Source organism: Alligator sinensis, unplaced genomic scaffold (genome assembly GCF_000455745.1).
Source record: "Alligator sinensis unplaced genomic scaffold, ASM45574v1 scaffold527_1, whole genome shotgun sequence".
Taxonomy (NCBI): Eukaryota; Metazoa; Chordata; order Crocodylia; family Alligatoridae; genus Alligator; species Alligator sinensis.
Window position 1 is genome coordinate 2,087,574 of NW_005841958.1, and position 20,736 is coordinate 2,108,309.

At 37.5% G+C, this 20,736-nt stretch overlaps 1 protein-coding gene across 4 annotated transcripts; it reads left to right on the forward strand.

Annotated features, from left to right (window-relative positions):
• Positions 1–424: 424 nt before the first annotated feature.
• On the forward strand, positions 425–20,099 carry FAM204A (family with sequence similarity 204 member A). Of its 4 annotated transcripts, none has more exons than XM_025200166.1 (9): positions 444–499; positions 1,140–1,307; positions 1,784–2,031; positions 3,139–3,229; positions 4,755–4,791; positions 5,429–5,528; positions 8,362–8,451; positions 19,490–19,596; positions 19,921–20,099. In XM_025200166.1, the coding sequence occupies exons 3-9, from the start codon at positions 1,792–1,794 to the stop codon at positions 19,970–19,972; spliced, it is 717 nt and encodes a 238-aa protein (XP_025055951.1). In that variant the 5' UTR covers positions 444–499; positions 1,140–1,307; positions 1,784–1,791; the 3' UTR covers positions 19,973–20,099. The 4 variants fall into 4 exon arrangements, with proteins under 4 accessions (XP_006020607.1, XP_025055951.1, XP_025055952.1 ...); XM_025200167.1 differs by lacking the exon at positions 444–499 and adding an exon at positions 510–696; XM_006020545.2 differs by lacking the exon at positions 1,140–1,307 and having other exon boundaries at positions 425–499.
• The last annotated feature ends 637 nt before the right edge of the window (positions 20,100–20,736 follow it).

Genomic DNA, 20,736 nt, shown 5'->3' on the forward strand with positions numbered 1-20,736 from the left:
GTAACCCCAAATCTACATCTATCCGTGATTAAAATGAAGCAGCACTCTCTAGATAGATGGATCAAATAATCTGTCTATAGCTCTGTGTATATCTATAGACACAGATATCTATAGCTATATAGATATAGATGTCTATATCTACATATATAGATATATAGATGTCTATATCTACATAGAGAGATGTTTATATCTATATATATAGATATAGATGTCTACAGATATAGACATTAGTGGTGTTTCATTTAAGCCATGGGGAGACGTGGATTTGAAGTGACTTCCGTCCCCGAGCACTGGGGATGTTTGTGCCCCGCCCCCACCCTGGCCGCGCTCCCGCGGGATCTGCCGCCCCTACCCACTCCCCCGCCCACACCAACCCGGAGGCTGGTTGTCATGGCGACCCCAGGCAGCAAAGCGGCTGCTGATTGGCCGAGAGGCGGAGCCCAATAGCGGGCCGCGGTGTTAGTGGAGTGTCAAGATGGCGGCGCGGTAAACACGGCCGGTGAGCGGAGCGGAGCGCGGCGCGGCGGGGGCGGCCGGGCTTGGGGCAGGCCGCGGTGGGCGTCAGATGGCTCCTTCCCGGAGCAGCGCTGGGAGCAGCCCCCGAGCGTTGGGCGGCCTCCCCCCCTCCTCGTCTTCCGGGAGCCCCGCCGGGAGCTGCGTTTGTCCCGCGGATGCACTCGTGGGAGGGGGGGTCAGGTAAAGGCCGGTCCTGGCGCGCCGTGGGGGGCCCCGAGGAGCGGAGGGCTGGTGCGCGGGGTCTCACCCTGCGAGCCCGGAGCTGGAGGGTTGGGGCCTGTCACTAGCTCCTTCTTCAGGGTCTGCAGACAACAGCACTGGGATGATCGGCCGGAGCCGGCAGCACCTGTGCGCCAGTCGTGGCACCATCGGGCTGATTCCTGCGGCTGCCCCGGCCCGGCTGGGGGGGTGTATATACATACACTCACGTTTCCCTTTACCACAAAACACGTCTGTGAGAGGGGGGTGATGCCCGTCTCGGGTGGGGTCAAGGAGGGTGTTTCCGACATCCTTCTGCTCACGTCTTGCCCGGGTGCTGTTTCTCTCTTCTCTTTCCTCCCCACCCAGCTCTTTTTCTGAAGACTAGAGCTTAGTTGAAAGGAAGCTTCTTATTCACTTTTCAGGCAGACTCGAAAAGTATCTGAGACATAATCCTGCTCTTGGAGCAAAATCCATTTAAGAGATTTCAGTGCTCAAGACTCAGAAGTAGAACGGGATCCGGTCCCGCCGCAACACGATCTATCTTTGTGTGTTGTATTTTTCAGCGAGATGCACAAGGCCATGTTTTAACAGTGAGTGCGAAAGCCAATGTAGATTTTAAATGCTCGTTTTCCAAATTCGTTTGTATGCGTTTTAAACAGAAATCTAGTCCTCGGTATGCCTCAGAATTTGTCTAAAGCGAGCATCTTTCGAACTGTAATGGTTTTGTTCTCTAGCAGCAGACGTTGTCATATTGTTTAAATGAAAAAGTGAGTTGTTTTTGTCTGTCCTGTTTATCCAAAATAGAGTTTTTAAAACGTGCGAGTGTAAGCTGTCCTTGTTTACGAGAGCTAAGATGTTCACCGTTAATTCTAAGCTTGCCTAAATCACTTAAAACTCATCTCATGGAAGTAAGGTTACGTTTTCTTCTTGTCAAAAGTGTTTAAATTATTTGTAATGCTGTATTTCATTATTTCTAAATTGCTGTTCTTCAGCAGACTAGCTGTATTTTTAGCTGCAGATTCTAGGAAAATTCACATGACGTTTTTGGTGTCTTGCTCTTGTTTAGACTAGAAGATGTGGAGTGGGCTTTTACCACCAGGTGTGAATGAAAGTGATGTTGACTTGAGCTCTGATGATGGAGATGCAGCAGATGGTCCTGCATTGTGCACAAAGGACGATAGAGAAGAGGCTGTCAAAGGAATTCAGTTGTCTGATTTCCAGATAGATGGACCTGAAAGTACTTCTGTATCAGCGACAGATGGAGAAAATACATGTCAACCATGCCCTTCTGGAATTTCTTTAAATATGTGGAATGTGGGTATGATTAGATATTTCTAAATGTCCAAAATATAAGTGTAACGTACTTCAATGTTGCATAGATAATATTTATTCAGTATGACATTTTATAAATATTTTTGTAAGTATTGAATGAAAATATTTGAATTCAGATATTTTATAGTGAATGTGTGTCGGACAAATACAAAGCAGTTTGAATAAAATGTAATCTGTGACCTACTAGAAACAAGTTCAAGGATCTGTTCCGAGGGACTTTGAGGCAGGTATTTTAACGCTTTTTTTTTTTTCTTTGCTTTCTTAACTGATTGGTAAATTGAAGGGTAGAGGAGAGAAATGATGTAGGCACAACAGATTCATTAGTTTTCTGTTTGCTTTGGAATCTGGGCACCTGAAATACTTTTTCAACTATATTTTCTTTTTTAAGACTAGCAGTTAAGCGTATGTCCAATCTGCATAATAGGTCAGACCTATTCAGCAAAAATTGTGTATCCATAAATTCGATTTTAAACTCTGCCATTCTCTATCAAAATGTAATTGGATTACAAAACCTTTTTTGTGATTTGGGCGTCAGAGAAGACTGAGTATATCATGCTAATGAGCTCTGACCAGTCTACACTGATGCCTAACAATGGGGTTAGAATTCTGAATAAGGACTGGTAAAAACAAGTGTGTAATTTCAGTCCATATCTATAGGTAGTCATACAAGGTGTTTGCTGCCAGTCATCCTTGGATGACAAAGCACTAGCTAAACTGAATATAGAAGACTGTGAATTGCTCAGTGTTATACCTTTGATATATTTAATGTTGGTTGTGCGTTTTATGAAAAAAAAAAACAAACTTGTGAGAATGTTCTGAAGAACTGGGGGGATTAAGGTAAAGGCACTAGGAGGTTATAGAGATTATGCAGGGATGAAGATCAGAGTTAGTTGTGTGTAACATTTGCCACTCAATACCAGCAGAGAACTGACTGTCACAGTATATAAAGGGTCCCCATAATAGTGAGATTTTAAAAAATAAAATGAGAATTTGAGTAACATTTTCCAATACTTTTTGCTTCACTGAAAAAAAAAAAACAAAAAAACCAACCAACAAATATTTGGAGTTTGCTTTTCCTTCTTCCCACAGAAATTTCTGGAGCTGCAGAAGAAAAAATGTGAAATGAAAGCCCAAGCAAATGAGAGAAAGAAGGGGAAAAAAAGAAAACGTTCCAGAAAAGGTGTTTTGGGAGAGTTAATATAAAAGCATTTTGGTTTGATAAAGCCAGTTGAAAATATTGTATTCTTTCAGTAGTTGTAAGACAGCTAGAGGACAGCATTCATGGCACTTACTGTGTCAATGACGATGCAGGGTTTTTTTGACTGAATTGTGAGAACTGGGCACTGAAGGAAGAGATTGGCCTGTGTTATGGGATAGGGGATGGGGAGTGGCTACTAAGTTGTACACCATTAGCTGCTGGGGTCTAACAGTTACATTTATATGATCCTGTAGTGATACAAATTAGGTAGATTACCCTAACTTGGACCCTAAAAGACCAGGATTTAAATTGGAGCAGTTCTGCTTCACTTACTACGGAATCATAGTTAATTGATTTGATTCATAACAATATCAGTATTCTTTGATAGTGATACAATCATCACATCTATTATACCCTGTTGGCATGTCCCCATGAGCATGCACATGTGGTGTGTGGTGCCTCAAAGCAATTTAAGGTGCAGCAAACAGCACGTGGCGCCAATGCACTTGTTCACTGCATTGCCAGTTTGCAGCGTGGTGGGTCTTTTGGACATTGGGAGATCCCAATGTCAAAAAAACCCACCAATATAAAAAGCAGTGTGACACATGCACCAGCAGTGTGCGCAGCTAGAAAAGGAGCCTGGCTGGCTAGAGCTATCCTCTGACTGCCAACCAGGCTCTGAGCAGCTGGCTTGGCACTGCTACTGCCTTGGGAGTACCCCAGGTAAGGCTGCTGCAGACGGCACAGGTGCTGGCCCCAGCCTCCCGTACCTGACACGGGTCACACTGTTGTGCGTGTTCAGTGGTGTGCCTGGGGACAAAAAGCACCGGTACAGATGTGTTATGCAATTTGTCTTGCAGGAAACACATGCCCCTACACATGTGCTTCCTATGTGTTTACTGAAAAGGTACATTTACACTTACGTCAGTTATGAAGAAGTTCAACATTCTTCAGTTAATGTTGATTTATCAAGATTACCAGTTAAGCATGTGTGAGTGTTTCTTGGAATTACTTCTGGTTTTTTGCTTTCTGATCAGAATTATGTGTTCACAGATACTGTGTAAATTCTGTTTGTGAGAACTTCTTCCACTGAGTAGAATCTTATTAGCTTGACCTCAGTCTACATGCTGGCCATGTCTACACAAGATGCTGACTGTGCGGTAGCACCATGCAACATGAGGTTTGATGCAATGCTGCTGCATGGTAGTAATGGGCTAGTATTTAGTTGGTGTCACCTAAAAGCCATTCGGTGACACTGCTGCACAGTCAGCGCCTTGTGTAGACGCGACCACTGAGCACTAATGCCCCAATCCTGCAAAGAATCTCTGCCGAAACAGAATACCATTGAGTTCAGTAGAAATCTGCAAGGACAATCTCTTCGCATCATAAAGATTAAAGAAAAGGAAACTACTGAACTGTACTGAATTCATCTCCTGTAATGATTTGCACTGGAAGTCTTTTAATATTTTTAAAATACAAAATGAGATTGCTTTATTTTTTTTTCCAGAAAAACTGAAAAAGAATGATAAAGAAGTGACTGACAGGTATAAATGTGTCACTGTAATTATCTAAAGCTTGGGTTTCATTTCTTTTTTTTTTTTTTTTTAAATAGGATGCTGCCAGGTAGAATGGGTACAGCAGTTTGACCAACCTTAGTGCCAGCTACTGGCTTTGGACATTATGTAGTTTGCACTGAAATTAGCTAGTTTCTTTTGTGGAAAGACTAATTTGATCCCTAAAATTCTTTGAGAGCAATTATCATGTGATTTATGTACATACTTGTATATGAATTAAGATGGGGAAGAGGCAGGTTAGGTTATGCTTAAGCCTGTGGCTATGAAGCCTTGTCTTCAGTGACTTTCAGTGTGTAATTAGTCACATGTGAAACTACTTGCAGGATTGAGGCTTTACATTGTTCTGGCACATGTTGTGAAGTGAACAAAAGCAACAACTAATTGAAATTTAGGTTGTTACTGAGGGCAGTAACAACCTTCTTTCTGCCAAAAGAAGGACAAATTGGGTCTGAATAGTTTGTTAGTTTTCCCTTTGGTTTCCAAGATGGTAAAACAATGGAGAGTTTAAACATAGTTAGCTTTATATTATTAGTTACTAGCATATTTTAGCTGAATAGTCACTTTCATTTGCTTTTTGTTGTACAAATCTTTGGTTTCTCCTTTGCAGTCAAAAATTGACAAATGAAGACCAGTGGAAGGAACTGACCCAATACTTTGGGAACAATGACAGGTTTGAACCACTTGTCAGCAAGAAAGCTCCCCAAAAGGTGATTGTTCAGTTTTGTTATAAAATATGAAGATACATTTTACCAAGAGACAAATTTAGCTAACACCACATAAGTCAGGCATTGATTGACAATGAGAAAGTAATCATATTTTTGTTGGAGAGAATTCTGTTCACATGCACTTGTAAATATTTATTTAACGAACAATTTTTTTCTCCTTTCCATTGATGAAATGAGTATGAATTTCCAGTTCTCTTATTCTTTTGCTGTGAAATAATAAAGGAGTTGTATGTATTTGGTTTGACTAGGGAAATTTTCTTTAATTTTTAAAACATATCAGTTGATATCTGTAACAGTTCTATTTTTTTTCAGTCTTGAGCTACATATATTAATTATCTAAAAATGATATTCTCTTTCTGAAATAGCTCTTTATTATTAAGGCAGACAAGGTTCCTTGGGTGAATTTGATATCTTTTATTAGACCAACCCAAATGGTTGGAGAATAGTTATTAAGCAAGCTTTTGGGTTCAAAAACCCTTCATCAGGCTCTTTGTCTTTATTATTAACACATTTATGTTCATAAAATCTCTCCCCACACCGCCATAAGTCTTTTTAGCAACTCAGTGCACTATCTGTCATTAGTAATGTCTTTTTTTCAAAACCTATTTATTTTTATGTCCTTCATGGCAGTTTGTTCAACAGTATGGTAATGCACAGTATAAGCAGCTTTATGAAACTGCATGGCATTATAGTTGATCTAGCCTTCTTTTCCTCCTCAGAAGCCAGTGCCAGACTGTTCCCATTTTTTTCTACTTGTGCAATCTGCATCCCATATTCCAGGCTAAGTAACACTGGGTGCATCTACACATTCATTAACGCACCTTGGATACTGTGCATTTAGTTTAGTACTTGCTTAATAAAGTACTAACTAAATATGCACTAACTAGAGTTACTGTGCAGTAGTGCTGGCACATGGTTATTTTGTGACTCTTGCTGCGCATTAGCCTAATATAGGGGTTTTCAACTTTTTAAAATAAATGTATCCCTGGTGGCCGAGCAGGGGGAGGGGCGGTGGCCATTGGCACGCAGCTGGATGCAGAGCAGTGACGTGGATGGTGGTGGCTGCTGCCACTTGCAAGCTTCCCCTTTTTCCCCCTGCTGGCTGGGTGGCACCTGTGTGGCCCACAGAGGGGGACCACTGCCCTTGCCCCACCCTGGTCCTGGCCCTGGGAGGCAGTGACGCAGGGTGGTGGGTGGTGGTGCTCCATCCCCACCCACCTGTGTGTACGCCCTAGGGCCTTCCCAAGTTCCCCTGGGAATACGTGTACCCCCCCAGTTGACAACTCCTGGCCTAATAACACTGCCAAAGGCTATTGGTATAGTTTTTAACTGCCACCTTACTGGGCAGTGTTGTTAGGCTAATGTGCATTACGCATCTCATGTAGATGCACCCACTGATTACTACTTTAAGGAGTTGTTACAGGCAAATATTTATTTAACTCCATATTTAATTGACATTCTAACCCTGCACTGAGTAACTCAAGGAGGATCTGGGTAGTGGCCTAAGTTAATATAATATGGAGACTCCTCCTGAGTTGCTGACAAGTTGCTAATTGGCTGTCTATTAATTGTGTAGGCTTCAGACAGAATTGGCTACTGCCATGACTTCAGAATTTTTGGTTATATTTTTCTTTTCTGACTCAAGTCTTTAATGTAATGAACAGGAAAATATCCACTTATGATATTTCTTAATAGTAAACAAATTAGTCTTTTTGCCTTAGTCTTTCAAACAGAATTAGTAAATGGACTAGCTTAGATTTCAGATGTGCATACTTCAGTATTTGCCTCCTATTAAATCAAAATAATCTTTTTGACTGGAAAATAACGTTCTTTACATACAGGCTTGAAACGGTTTGCTTATGACAGACGTTCTTGTTTCCACTTTTGTATTTCCTCAAGTACTACGGGAAATATGCACTTAAAATTTTTTTAAGAACACAAGTGAGTTATCATCATCAGTGTTTGGTACAACTTTCATAAACATTATCTTTAAACAGGCTAGAATTTGCCTTGGTAATTAATGTACATTATTTTCAGAGCCTGGAAAAATAATCTAAAATATTATGTTTCGTTTTACACGTGACTGTCTGAATACTTGGGTTTATTCGTACAGTAAAGTGATGTCATGCCAGAAGTCATTTTTCAGCTGGAGGTAAAATCTGAGAACTGTAATGATACATTTGTAGTTACTTTTCTTTGTTTAACCAGACATATACGTTTGTCATTTTAATTTTACAATGCTCCGGGGATGGAATAGACCAAACTTTATCTGAAGATTTGACTTAACTGTGATGGGCATAAACTAGTCCATATATAGTGTGTGTGTGTGTGTATGTATGTATGTATGTATTTTTATACATGTGTCTATACATGTGCGTGTGTAATATATGTATGATGTGTGTGTACATAGATGTATATGTACAGACACACATTGCATTCGTTCAATCTTATATATACAGTAAATACCCTCAGTCTTACTTATACAGTAAATATGTGCTTGTGTGTATACATATATATAAAAGTACATAAAATATGTATAAAAAATAAAACCCAGTTTATTTACTCAAATGTATATATATCACACATGCATATACAGTGATATGATTTAACTAATAAAACAATTTGTTCTCAGGCTTTTTGGTGCATATTTAATTATGTTGTCCATTGTAACATGTTTTATTTAGATATGTACAGGTTTAATATAAGTAAGAATTTGTATTAAGCATTTCTAAAATATACTACAGAAGTTCCCTCTAGAAATCCTATTTCTGTATTCAGTTGGCCTGAAGATGTTTCCCTTTTTTTTTTTTTCCAGTCTGGCCTTGAAGTCAGTGTTGACAAGTCCGTGGCTGAAGGGGACATTGAGAAAGCTGAGGAGCTGAGTGATAGGTTAGCTGTTCGTGAGGTAAGTGCACATTATTAAGTACTGCCTCCTAGAAGCCTTTTTACTTTGCGTGTGTGTGTAGATACAGAGCATTATAATGTAGCCAAATACTGTAAAAGGTTCCTGGCTCCCTTTACTTTGACTCCTTAAATAGGTTTTTTTCAACTGCAAAATGACTATGGCTGTGGATCTAGCTCTAGGACTGTTTGCTTAAGTGTAGGTATTACTCAAGCCTTTGAAAATAAAGGTATCATAAGGAGACTGAAAACTTAAAGGCTGATCCCAAACAAGCAACTTCTTTTACAGTCCTAGTAGTGCTATGACAAACTAATCCATAATAATCCTGAAACTGATTTTTTTTTTTTCCTCCCCACCAAAAATACTCTCAAAACATTTCTGACAGAATGTACTTTTTTTTATTAATGCCCTGTACCTCAGACTTTGCCTCTTGTACCTGAACAGAATTTTCCTGTAGCTTTAGAAGTGTTGAAGAGATTTTTATATAAATTCACAAACTTTATTATTTCAAGAACATATCTGAAAATTGCCTTTGTTCAGAAACTCTACGTTTTGGCTAGGCTGTCTTGTGTGTATGCTGGGGTCTCCAAATAATTTTATGAAATTTGGGTTGCTCTTTATAAAATGAATTTCTTTGAAACTTTGAATGAATTTGTGCGATGAGTTCTTCTATGCAGACAGGCTCTGAGTGAGTTCATTGGAACTCTTGAATGGGAGCATGAGTTTACCCATGCAAAACTCATTCTGAGGTTTTTCATTTCTCTTTGTAGCAAAATCTGGATTGTGCAAGGAGGATTCCTTTACTCTGGTGGGGGGCGAAATATAATTTTTTATTGTGGTGAAAGCATGTTTACTGTAACTAATTGCCATAGGAAGGAGTTCAATTACATGATCAGCAGAGTCAAAACGTGAATGTCATGCCCCATACAAACACTCAACCATCTCCCATTCCCCTCTAGACTTTTGAGATATCAAGAATTATTTTCTTTTTGTTTAAAAAAAAGGAAATGGTTTTATAAAATACTGCTTCTCTGCATAGTTCCACCAGTTCGTTATGTCTCTTTCACCTCCAAATGGTAGAAACTTATGGAAATGGTTTGAGTCAAATGCAAATAGATACAGACTGACTTGTAGTATAGGGTCTACTAAATCACTGGTAGACTGTTTCTTTTTCTGTAGACTCCATGTTGTTCTTTGTTCATGAGCAATGATGTACAGGGATATGAAAAATCAACTGAGTTCTCTTTGGGGTACAGCCCCCTTGCAGCCATGTAAAATATGTGTTCAGTGGGTGGGTTTTCTTTTGGAAATCAGGTGTGTGAGGTTTTAATCGGCACCATTTTCTTTTTGCAAGAAGCAGTGACTGGAACCTGCTGATAAAGCCTTTGCTTTGAGGCACAGATCCCAGAGTTCTTAAAGCTGTTTCCTGCTTTAATAAGTGAAACTAATTTTTGATGTATAACATTTATAAGCTTGTGAAACTGATAGGGCAGCTTCAGTGTTTAGAAAAATGAAGCCAAAAATAAATAGATGACTGAGAATAGGCAATGAAACCATGCCTTAAAAAGCAAAAGCTTGCCAAAATAATGCTATCATTATGACACAGTCAGAGAAGACTCTCTTTTTTTGTGAAATCAGATTCTCTTAAAATCAGAGTGACTGGAGCAGTGTGCATAATCTCAAGGCTGACTGCTTGGATCACTGAAATTTACATACCTAAAACCTGAATGGTTCGGTTGCATGGCTTTTTTGCCATGTAACACTTGTTGCAAGGTGCTGTAGGATACGTGTTGTCAGGTTATGTTGCCGCAAATGAGTTTAGAGGGTCGATGTTGTTAACCGCCTTCAGTGCTATGAGGAAAGTGCACATGTTAAGAAGTGGTTTTAACAATTTTACATGCACTTTTTTGTTACATTAACCCAGGGTGCTGAACTGTTGCAGGCTGGTCGTTGCAACAATCGGATTCCTTTAACTTTCAGGCTGTTTTTATAGCTTTATAGACTTGCTAATTCATATCTTGTGTGTATTTAAAAGGAATATTCAGTTGTACAGCATGGCTGAGTTTTATCTTGATCTACACTGTTGTGTATTGTGGCAGGTGTACAGTTAGGCAAGTGATAGGTTTCTCAATTTGGTGTTCAGTACACAAGGAACAATGTACAAAGAGGAAATAGATGTATGCATCGTAGGTAGTGATATGCTATGTTATTTAAAAGATTAACTGGGAAAGTATCATATTTATCAAATTTTAAAATCTAGTTCTACTATTAGAGATGCTTCAGGTCTTCTCATGCTGGCTACAACTGCTCATCTTCATAGGAATTTCCCAAGTGGAGCTTTGTGCTCTGAAAATGACTGTGCTCTAATGGCAAGATTGTAGCCTGTGTTTAATGTGCCTTCATTGCTGCTACATGAGATTGATTATTAATAAAAGTTTTGTGTGCATGTACATGGTGAAATTAATCCCATTCCCTTCACAAAACTTCCTGTGAAGACTTCTCTGGTCTTTGGAATAATTAACACTTCCCCTTCACTATCACTGTTCCAGTTAACAGGCTCACACAGTGATTGTAACTCCATGTCCTTTGACTAGTTTTGGGCACATGCATCTTCGGAAGCATAAAATCCAGGCCCTACACCCCAGCAAGTCCTCTTTCCCCTTCTTCCAGAAGGGGCAGATTCTCTGGAAAACTCTTCATACTTGTGCAGACTTTTTACCCTTGAAAAACTTTTTGTTGATACAATGAAATTGTCCATTTATCTCTAGACTACACTGTAGTTTGCAGCATATGCATGCCTTATACTCTGTAAGATACACATGTACAGAGTTACAGTTTAACTTGTGTGTTCTGTAGTCTTAAAAAGGAGGGCAAAATTAGGTTCACTGTAGGTCTTAAGTACTGTAAACAGCACTGGGTAAACAGGACTCTGGTCGTTATTTTGTAGAGCATACATTTAAATGTTGGTTCAGACTGGTTATTTTAGTTCTTATATTCTTGCACAGTATAAGTATTCACAGTTGCGGCATATTTTTGTTGCAGTCCAAGTGCCATCTTTATTATATCATCATTGTAATCTAAGGCTTTCAGCATTGGCAAAGTGTGTGATATTTTAAAGCTGTGCTGCTTGGATGTAGAACTGAGTACCTAAGGCTATGGTTTCAACACAGTATATTTAATGATAGCTTATTTAAACTGAGACCTGTCAAGAAAAGTATTTCAATATTAATGTAGAAGTTATCCAAGGAATCTGGAGGGGGTTCCCTCCCCCCACCCAAATGCATGTTTGTGTAGAAAGTCCCTGAGTTGACTTTAAATAGGATGTTTCACAGCGTTATAAAAATAGGCTAATCAAGCTTGAATTAGTAGAAAGTTTTTTTGTGTGTAGTGAATACGGTTGAAAATCCTTCTAAGCAATATAGATATTCTTAACAGTAGATTTTTAAGCATAAACATTAATTTCCTCCAAATGAATGCGAGTGATTCACTTACAGCATTTATTAGACTAAAGAGTTAATATTGAAAAGGTAAAGGCTGTGATTTGAATTGCTTGGTAATTGTGCTTTGATCAATATATGGGTAATCTATTCAAATATGTGTTCACATTTTCTTTACCTGATTAAGCATGTTGAGATGTGAATGTATCCTTAAGTCGGTGGCTATTTTAATTCTTTGTAAACTTGTTCTGAAATGGACTTTTAAACCTGAAAAGTACTTTGGAGGGTCTTGCTGCTGAAAGCCCTTTCACAGTTGCCATTGAGTTCAAAGCGTTATGTTTTATCCCTGGAAATAGAATACAGGTTTCTGTATATTTCTGATAGTTCTAAGAATTATTTGGCTAAACTTCAAACTTTTTTTTTTTTTTTTTTTTGACTCGCCATTTTTTTTATCTAGTTACTATTGCTGCATAGGTGCCACATTGTCTAAGAGTGCATTAGCCTGAAGGCAGTAATGTGAACAAAATAAAATAATCTTGACCACATTAGATTTACCTGTCAAAAGAGGCTTTAAAATATTGTGTAGTTTAGAGTAATAAATTACTGAAGCACTTGTCAGTCTCTTTAAAGAGCCAGTTTTTTGACAGCATTACTCCTAAATCTATAGCTTAGTGGCTTCTGGCATTTTGGTCAGAGATTTCAGAAGCTATAATTTACCAGGAAACCCCATTATTACAACAACACTTAGATAAAATATTTGTTGTATAATCGAGCAAATTTATTAGTCCTTCTTTGAGGTACCATTCTCACCTTACAACAGAACATTCTGTTACAATTAAAATGGAAAGAATATTTATTGCACTGATTTTTGACTACATGCTAATAATTGTTATGGTCATCATTTGGAAACAACTTCTAACCTGATTAATTTAGAAAAGGAAGCACGACAGCAGAGTTAATAAAACCTTTGAGAGTTGTTCTTTCAACTATCAGCCATTTAAAGAAAATCCATCTAGCATATGATCAGCGGATCATATACATGTCCCCCTCTTGGATATACATAAGGTAAATTAATCAGTTTGCATGGTGAGCTGCCTGCTCTATTACCATTATCCTACAAAAGGAATTATGTTTCTAAATTTTTATCGGAGTATTTTTTCAGAACTTACTATTATGTTTATAAGTACCCAAAGGAATTGAAACAAATTTAAAAAATGTAACTAAGGAACTTGGGGTTCTGGTGTATTGAAAGGCCTGGGGGAAAAAAAGGAGAAATGTATTATATATCAGTGATGGTTTTCTTTGGAACAGTTAGCAAAGGTGCCTCCAAATCTCTCTTTGTTGAGGTTGTTTTCTTTTAACCTTTGGAATATGACAGGGTTATCACCTAGAATTAAATTCTTGTGCTCCCTTAATTATGTATATCTTTTCTTTAACAAACCTTAAAAAAAGATTTCAGATGTTACAAGTCTAATTAAAGAGACAGACAAAGCACAGTTTATACTGTAGATTTTTTCTGCAGTTCAATTAATCAGCATGTTTTCTCTTTTAATTAAAACCATTTTAGTAAATTAAAGCCCACAGCAAAACACATATATAATTTGTTTGTAATTAGCTCTTAATTGGTGGTAGTTGAAGCTTAGCACCCTTGGTTTCTTTCTTCATGATTGCCATTTTATTAGCAGCCAGTCATTAATTAATCTTTTTTTCTAATTAGCTTATAAAACTGTTGATGGCACATTATTGTAAATGTGATTTTAAGTTCAAAGCTTGTTAATAAGCTTTCTTACTTAGAAGAACAGAGATAAAGAAATTGCTGAAAACAGTACTACAGTTCTTTTTTTTAAAAGTGCCTTTTTTATAAGGAGACTGTGTAAAGCATCTAACAGCTTATGGTTAATTTTTTAATGCTGTATTTTCTGAATGAATGGAAGAAGTTTCTTGCATACAAATGTTTAAATCTAGAAAAGAGCTTAAATATTACAACGTTTCTGTCCTTGCTATGTTACTGTGTCGTCTGAATATAATTTGATGTTTTAATACCCAGCATAAAAACAACAAAGGTATTACAAACTATTTTACAGTGAAAGTTGAGCACATCATTGAACGCAGACAATTTTCACTGCAAAATCCACTCAGTATTCTTGTTTGCTTTATATATTTTATATACGTCAGCAGTGGATAACATTCCATAACATAAAAGGAGAAAATCATTGCTAAAGGCAAGCCTGAAATAACTAGATTCATATTTGATGAGAAACTGTAATACAGTATTAAAAGGCTGTTTGGCTTCTCTGGTATGACCATGGGATGCTTCGGGACCTGTTTGAATGTAGATGTTTTATAAAAGCCTCTTGGTTTAGCATTTTGTACCTCACCTAAATATGACATTTCTGGAGCAGTTCTTGAATCCATCTCATTATAGAGAGTTTGTATTTTACGACATGACTTCTCATTTCATGAAGGATCTTCACTGCATAATATTCCAAGCTGAATATCTGAAGGTTTTTGGAAAGTTTTCTGAAAGTTACAGTAAATGTCTGTTACTGCTCAGTAAAAATGTTTTCTCTTTTTCTGCCTGAACTTTACAATACTATTTTAACTTCAGCCATTTCTTTTCTTGTTTTAAAAGTGCTTTATGATGCTGTGCAAGAAACACTAGAAAGGGATAGCTGACAACGAAAAAATTAAAAATTGGATAAAAAGTAAATGAATAATGTCATATTACTAAAAAGATGAGAGGCTAATTTGTGCCGACTTTTTGCTAATTTTGTTCAAGCCTCAAAATGAGGAGCTGTCACCCGTTCTGTGTAGCACTGATGACAGTGCCAATGATCCATGAAATAAGCTGCCGCTGGCTTTGTTCTGATAAGAATGAACAAATCTGCACAATGTACGGCTCCCAGAATCTCATTTTCATACTTGCATGCAGGCTAAAAGAAATAAGCTGTTTGCAGGCTTGATTAATCAGACATTTGAGGGTTTTTTGTCTCTTTGATCTCTTTCGTCTCCTAGGTAACTTGCTTGACATTAATGTTGAGCTTGAGTAAAGACAATCAGGAATTGTAGACCGAACTGATATAAAAATTAAAGACCTTAACACTTTAAGTACTCCAGTAATGGTTCCGCTTTACTTCAGAAAACATCTGTTTTCATTTAATTAAAGAACAAAAGAGAATAGCATAAATATTTTTCATGGGGACCTGTTATTCCATAAAAAGTTAAAGTCTGATAATTGGTATTTTTAAATAAGTGCCTTGAAACTGTTCAGAAAGAAGAGATGCTTCAGAAATACTGCAAGGTAACAATTTCAGATGAGCAAAAAAAAAAATTATGACAAATAATGTCTCAGAAGTTTGCATTTATGCTACATTAAGGTCCTAAAGGAAGATATTTGAAACGATTATCAGTGAACTTTGAAGGATTTTTGCCACATAGAAACTAAGTTGATTAAAAAGTTTGTCTTAAAAAATCTATACTATGTTACAAGGATGAACCATTATATCTACTTTACTACCCAATATGATTTACACACTTTAAACCTGTAAAATTGAAAGGAATTAAAAAAAAATGTCGCAGTGCGTTTGCTTGAGGTTATGCAGACGCTTTTACAAATCTTCCAAGTGGCTGTAAAGATGAATGCCTCAAGGGTCTAGCCAGGGCCCTGCTTTTCCAACCAGCTAAAGCCCTTATCTTAAATCCAAGCAAAGTACCATTAATCTTTTTGAAAGACCTTTTATGGCTTTTAATATATCCCAAATTAGAACATTTTACACCCTTGGTTCCTGAAATATGGTGATAAAAAGCCTTTAGAGCTTAATTTTCCTTACTGCGTGCTCTGACCAATTTGCAGTTCTTTGTGATAATGTTTAGACACCTTAATTAAAATGCAGCAAAATATTGGATGTTCTATATGGAAAATGCTGATACTTTGCCTACACAAGAAATTGTTGTGTATATTTTTATTCATGTTTTCTTACTTCTTACAACATTGTATTTTATTGAGTTATCTGATGACCTGAAATGTTTTTTTAATGTTAAACCCTTTGCCAAGCTTTTATGGATTTCTTTGGGGAGGGGAAGTGAAGATGTACGTCTGGGTGGGAGCGGAAGATGCTTAAGCTGAATAAAATGTTTTTTGTACGCTTATACATAACACTTGTTTTCATGTTTTGCAAACTGGGTTTTATGTAGCCTATAAGTGATAACATAATGCTGCAGAGTGTTTTCCTCCCATCCTTCCAGATCCACTATGGAGGATCTTCTTGTCCCATAATTTTCAAAGATGGAAGGATTCATTCAGTCTTCCAAGAAATATGGAGTAAAAGATGTTGGTTTTTTTCAGATATTTGTACAGACCTCAGTTATATATTGGCTTGTCTATTGATATCAAAGGCCTGCTCAAATATACCATATTTCAAGGCAATACCTGTAAGGAATAACTAGAAGGATTAATACCCATGGCAAAATACAATCCAGAGGTGACATATTTAAATACACAGCTCTTTTTGTCAGTTAAATCATATGGTTTGCTCTGTTTGAGGTTAAAATGGCTTTATTTTTTCACGCACATACCTATTGTTGCATTTAAATCTATTGTGCGTCTTTGTTTTTCTGTTGTATCTTCAAGATTGTGCTAGTTCTGATTATTTGTAAATGTACTTAGGATTTAGGTTCCTAGGATTTTTTTTTTATAGCAAAGTATGTCAAGATTTGTAGTTGTACTTAAATGGCTGCATGTTAACTAATGAAAGAGAGAAAATGTTTGCAGCTAACTTCAGATTTTAGAGTGCAGGTGTCAGTATTTTGAATTGCTGGTTTGCATAATAAGTTAGATTGTATTTTATTAAGTCAGGCAAGAATTTAATCATAGCGTTAATGACGCAAATGATTAAGTACTTAAATACTGACTTTTAGTCTATCAGGAAGATTCCATAAAGACATCCATGACACAAACTCATGCTGAAACTAGATTAGAGAGATGTTTTGGTTTTGTTATGGGTGCTTAATGCTTGCTTTACAGCTATTATTATGACAGTGCCGGTAGTCTCAAGGGTTAGAACCCTTTTGTGCTAGGAGTGCTCAACAAACAATCAACCAGGCCAGTTCCTGCCTCAAAGAGCTCACAGTCTAGATTTATAACAAAATGTGACAGGTAGGTAAAATAGTGGTGCAGAGTGGAGTTTTAAAAGGAGCATATTTTGCATAATAAGAAACGGTTTCAATCTACCACCTGCCTAATTTATCAGGTGCTGCTGTTGTTACGCAGTTGGTGATAAAATGCGGGTGCCAGTACTATGTCATATGTAATCATTGTGCAATAGCCAGCCTTCCTTTTAAGTTTAGATGTGAAAACACTGCACTCTTTGGGCTTAGTCCTGTAGTTTTACATGGGTAGATTCCCCCCCAATCCCCTGCCCCAAAAATGTAAATGGTAGCTCAGTTCATGTTCAAGGCCAACTGCTGTCATGTATTATTTGGACCTTACACTCACTCGCTCCTCTCTTTGACTTTCAGATGGAAAAGTGCCAGGGCAGTGTTTATGAACATGTTCATTGACTTTACTTTTTGGTCAGGCTCTGTAGGGTATAATTGTAGCAGGACATAGAGAGTTTAGAGAATACCCCTATGTTTTTAAGGCAATTTTGATGAAATAAGTTCTCCCAGACAACTCTGCTAAAGGAGCATAGGTTTTGAGAGTGCAGTTTTTGTTCAGTTTTTATATTTGTATTCTCTCTACTCATGCACAGATATCACAAAGTGACTTAAATGTAGATAATACAGTAATGTAGAACTAGAAGCGAAGAGCATTTTGGCAATGGGTACAATGTAATTTTCTAAATTAACACTTTGACCAGCTCTATTGTTGATCACAAAATCCATCTAGTGAACAGAACTTAAAGAGCATTCAGTACTGGATTAGAAACAATGAAAATAATTTTCTGATTGTGTTTCAGAATGGTTATTGTCCAGCAATTCCCACTTCGGGTGATCTTATATTCTGGTCTCCTTTCAGTTCTCAGTAAGAGACTAAGTTTGTGTGGCATTCAGCTTCTAGCCTGCCAGAAACTTATTTGAATATCATGCAAGTTTATTAAAAATCTATAACATAACAGCCATGGCATTATCTTAACATATATCCTGTGTTCTCTCAAAAGACATTGTTTAAGTCACTGTGTGTAAAATATGAACATGGTTGAACAGTATGCAATATCTGCCGGGTTGTCCAACTGGGAGCACATGAAGGGTTAAGTTGCAGCCCAAATCCCCCCACCCCAACTCCCCCGGCTCTCACCTGGCTGTTGCTCCCTCTCATTGATATGGCTGCAATAGCAGCTCTGGACTCCAGCTCTCCCTCCTGGCTGCCATTTCCTGCCCTTCTCACCCGAGGAGGCAGGGTAGTAGGACTTGGTGCAGGGAGCTGAGGGTGAGGCCGGGCTGCGTCAAATGGGGGATCTAAGAGGGGCTGGAGATCTTGCCCATGTGGGGCAGCGTTGGAGAGGGGTGCATCTGTGTACTCCGGTGAGCTGTCCAGTGTATGGCCCTTGGGGACTTAGAAGTTGGATAGGCCTGATCTACAGGACTGCAGTAATGTAAAACTAGAAGCATTTTGGCAATGGGTACAATGTAATTTTCTAAATTAACACTTTGACCAGCTCTATTGTTAATATCTTACTACTGTTCCTGAAAAAGGTGTTATAAAAGGTTTTGAGGTGTGCTCAAGAATTTGGTCACTTTTCATTTAGAAGATATAATATTGCCCATTACTGATGAGCAGGGAAGTTGGTTCATTAATCTTTGACAGAGTTTTGATTACTGCAGTGGCACTTCTCCAGAATGCTAGGTTTTCCTCTTCTAGTTTATTGATAAGACCTGATGTTGCTTATCTTATTGAAAGATGTGAGATCGTAGGTTCATCTCTGTAATAACGTTCAGTGCTTTGAGCATTTCATTATTCAGTGGTTAAAAGTGCATATTTTTTTCTAGTATTTGGCTCTAAACCCTTCCACATTACCAACATTTTTCTCTGTGTTTGTGATTTAAAGATATAATTGTAATTCTTTAACGAGATGCATCAGGAACTAATACCAGGTGGTGGCAGGTGCCCTAGTAATGACAAGTGCAGAAGCTATTCCCTGTTGCCCTTCTCATTGATTTATTTATTTATTTATTTTTAGAGTAGTTAATTTACATCTAGTCTACTCTGTAAAAGATAATCAGGTGCAATTGTATGGAAAATCTTAATATTTAGTAAGAGCCCAATGCATCACTGCTCTATTTTCCCTAACTTCCTTAACTCTGTTGTCTTTTGGGTTGATAAGGGTCTACAGGTGGGGACAAGTTTCACTTATTCTTCTTTTTGGACAGAAAAACAAGGACTAAATGATGGTTTGTTACAGAAGTTAGATTTCTCCCTGGAAAAATCTCATCCTGCTTAGTCTTAAAGGTACATCTGCCAGTTTTAATACTCAAAAGACATCAAACCCCTGTTGGCGGTTAAGAAATAATCTAACGCTGAGCAATGCATTGGTAGGCCTGGTGTTTGATGTGATCCATTTGCCTCTACTGACTGCCTTTTTTTGTTCTTCCTCACTGCTTTTTAGCTGGGTGTGAAAATTGCCAAGGCTGTAGCTTGTCGCAACTTTGTAAAAGCCAAGCAGGAAGCAGAAGCTTCCCAGGAAGCTCGGAAAAAGAAGAAGCTTGCATGGGGGTAAACTGGCTTTAATACTATATTCAAGATCTGAGAGTATATTGGTGTTAGATGCATATAATACTCTCACCTACCTGTTTCCTTACTTCAGATGGGTTTATACTAATCTTGTTTGTTTGACCTTGACTTTTTTTCCTGAGCAGACTAAATATAGTCTTTACTAAAACTGATATATTGTCAAAATGTTTATAATAATCCTCTTGTAATTAGAAGAGTATTTAAAAACTGAATTTTGAGTGTTATGGCAGTTAAATATAATTAATTGAAAACCTCCAACTATATACTGTAATGGATCCTAATGTGTGTTTTTGTGCTTCATTTCAGATTTGAAGCTAAGAAAAGATGGGAAACAAAAAGCAACATGGGATATATGTAGCTCTATCTTATTCTCATCAGAAAGCAAAGCTGTTTTTAAGGTTTCTGTTGTATGTGGTGGAATCTTTGCCCTTTGGTAAAGAGTATAAATTAAATTTGACTAATTAAAATAAGTTGATTAGTTTGAAGAATTGTTTTTGCTTTTTTTTTTTAACTTGTACATCTTAGTGCTTTTAGATTGCAGTATCCTGTTTTAAATCCCTGTTTAAAATATATTGGAAATAATATTCACACATGCATGCTTAGCATTCGGATAACAGATTTCCAAATTTGAAAAAAAACATCTGTATAACACATTTCAAGTTTAGTCAGTTTGGAGCCAGGTCAAGAATTCTGTAAAGCTAAACTCAAAACTTGAGTGCAGAGAGGTGTTCTACTGGTGGTAATATATCTCTGTAATACTGATAACATATTCCTGTCAGTAGTTCATGGATTCGGGGGGAAAAAAAATCTTTTATATTAGTTTACCCAAGCACATGTTTGACCAACTAATCTTAGCACCACATTGTTATGAGACAAATAATGGGATTTTCATATAAGAGATCAGTTGATTTGGATTGAAGGTATGTTCTGAAAAACTTGACAAGTACCAGAACGTCGGCTTTAGTCACCTTACCATATGTTCCTGTCACTTTATTGAGTATACAACACTTTAAATCGGGTTTTACATTACTGAATTTCAAATAAACAACACACAGATAAGATTTTGTGTGTCGAGATGAGTTGTTGAGGAACACCCTAGGCTTGTAGTTCAGAAAATGCGGT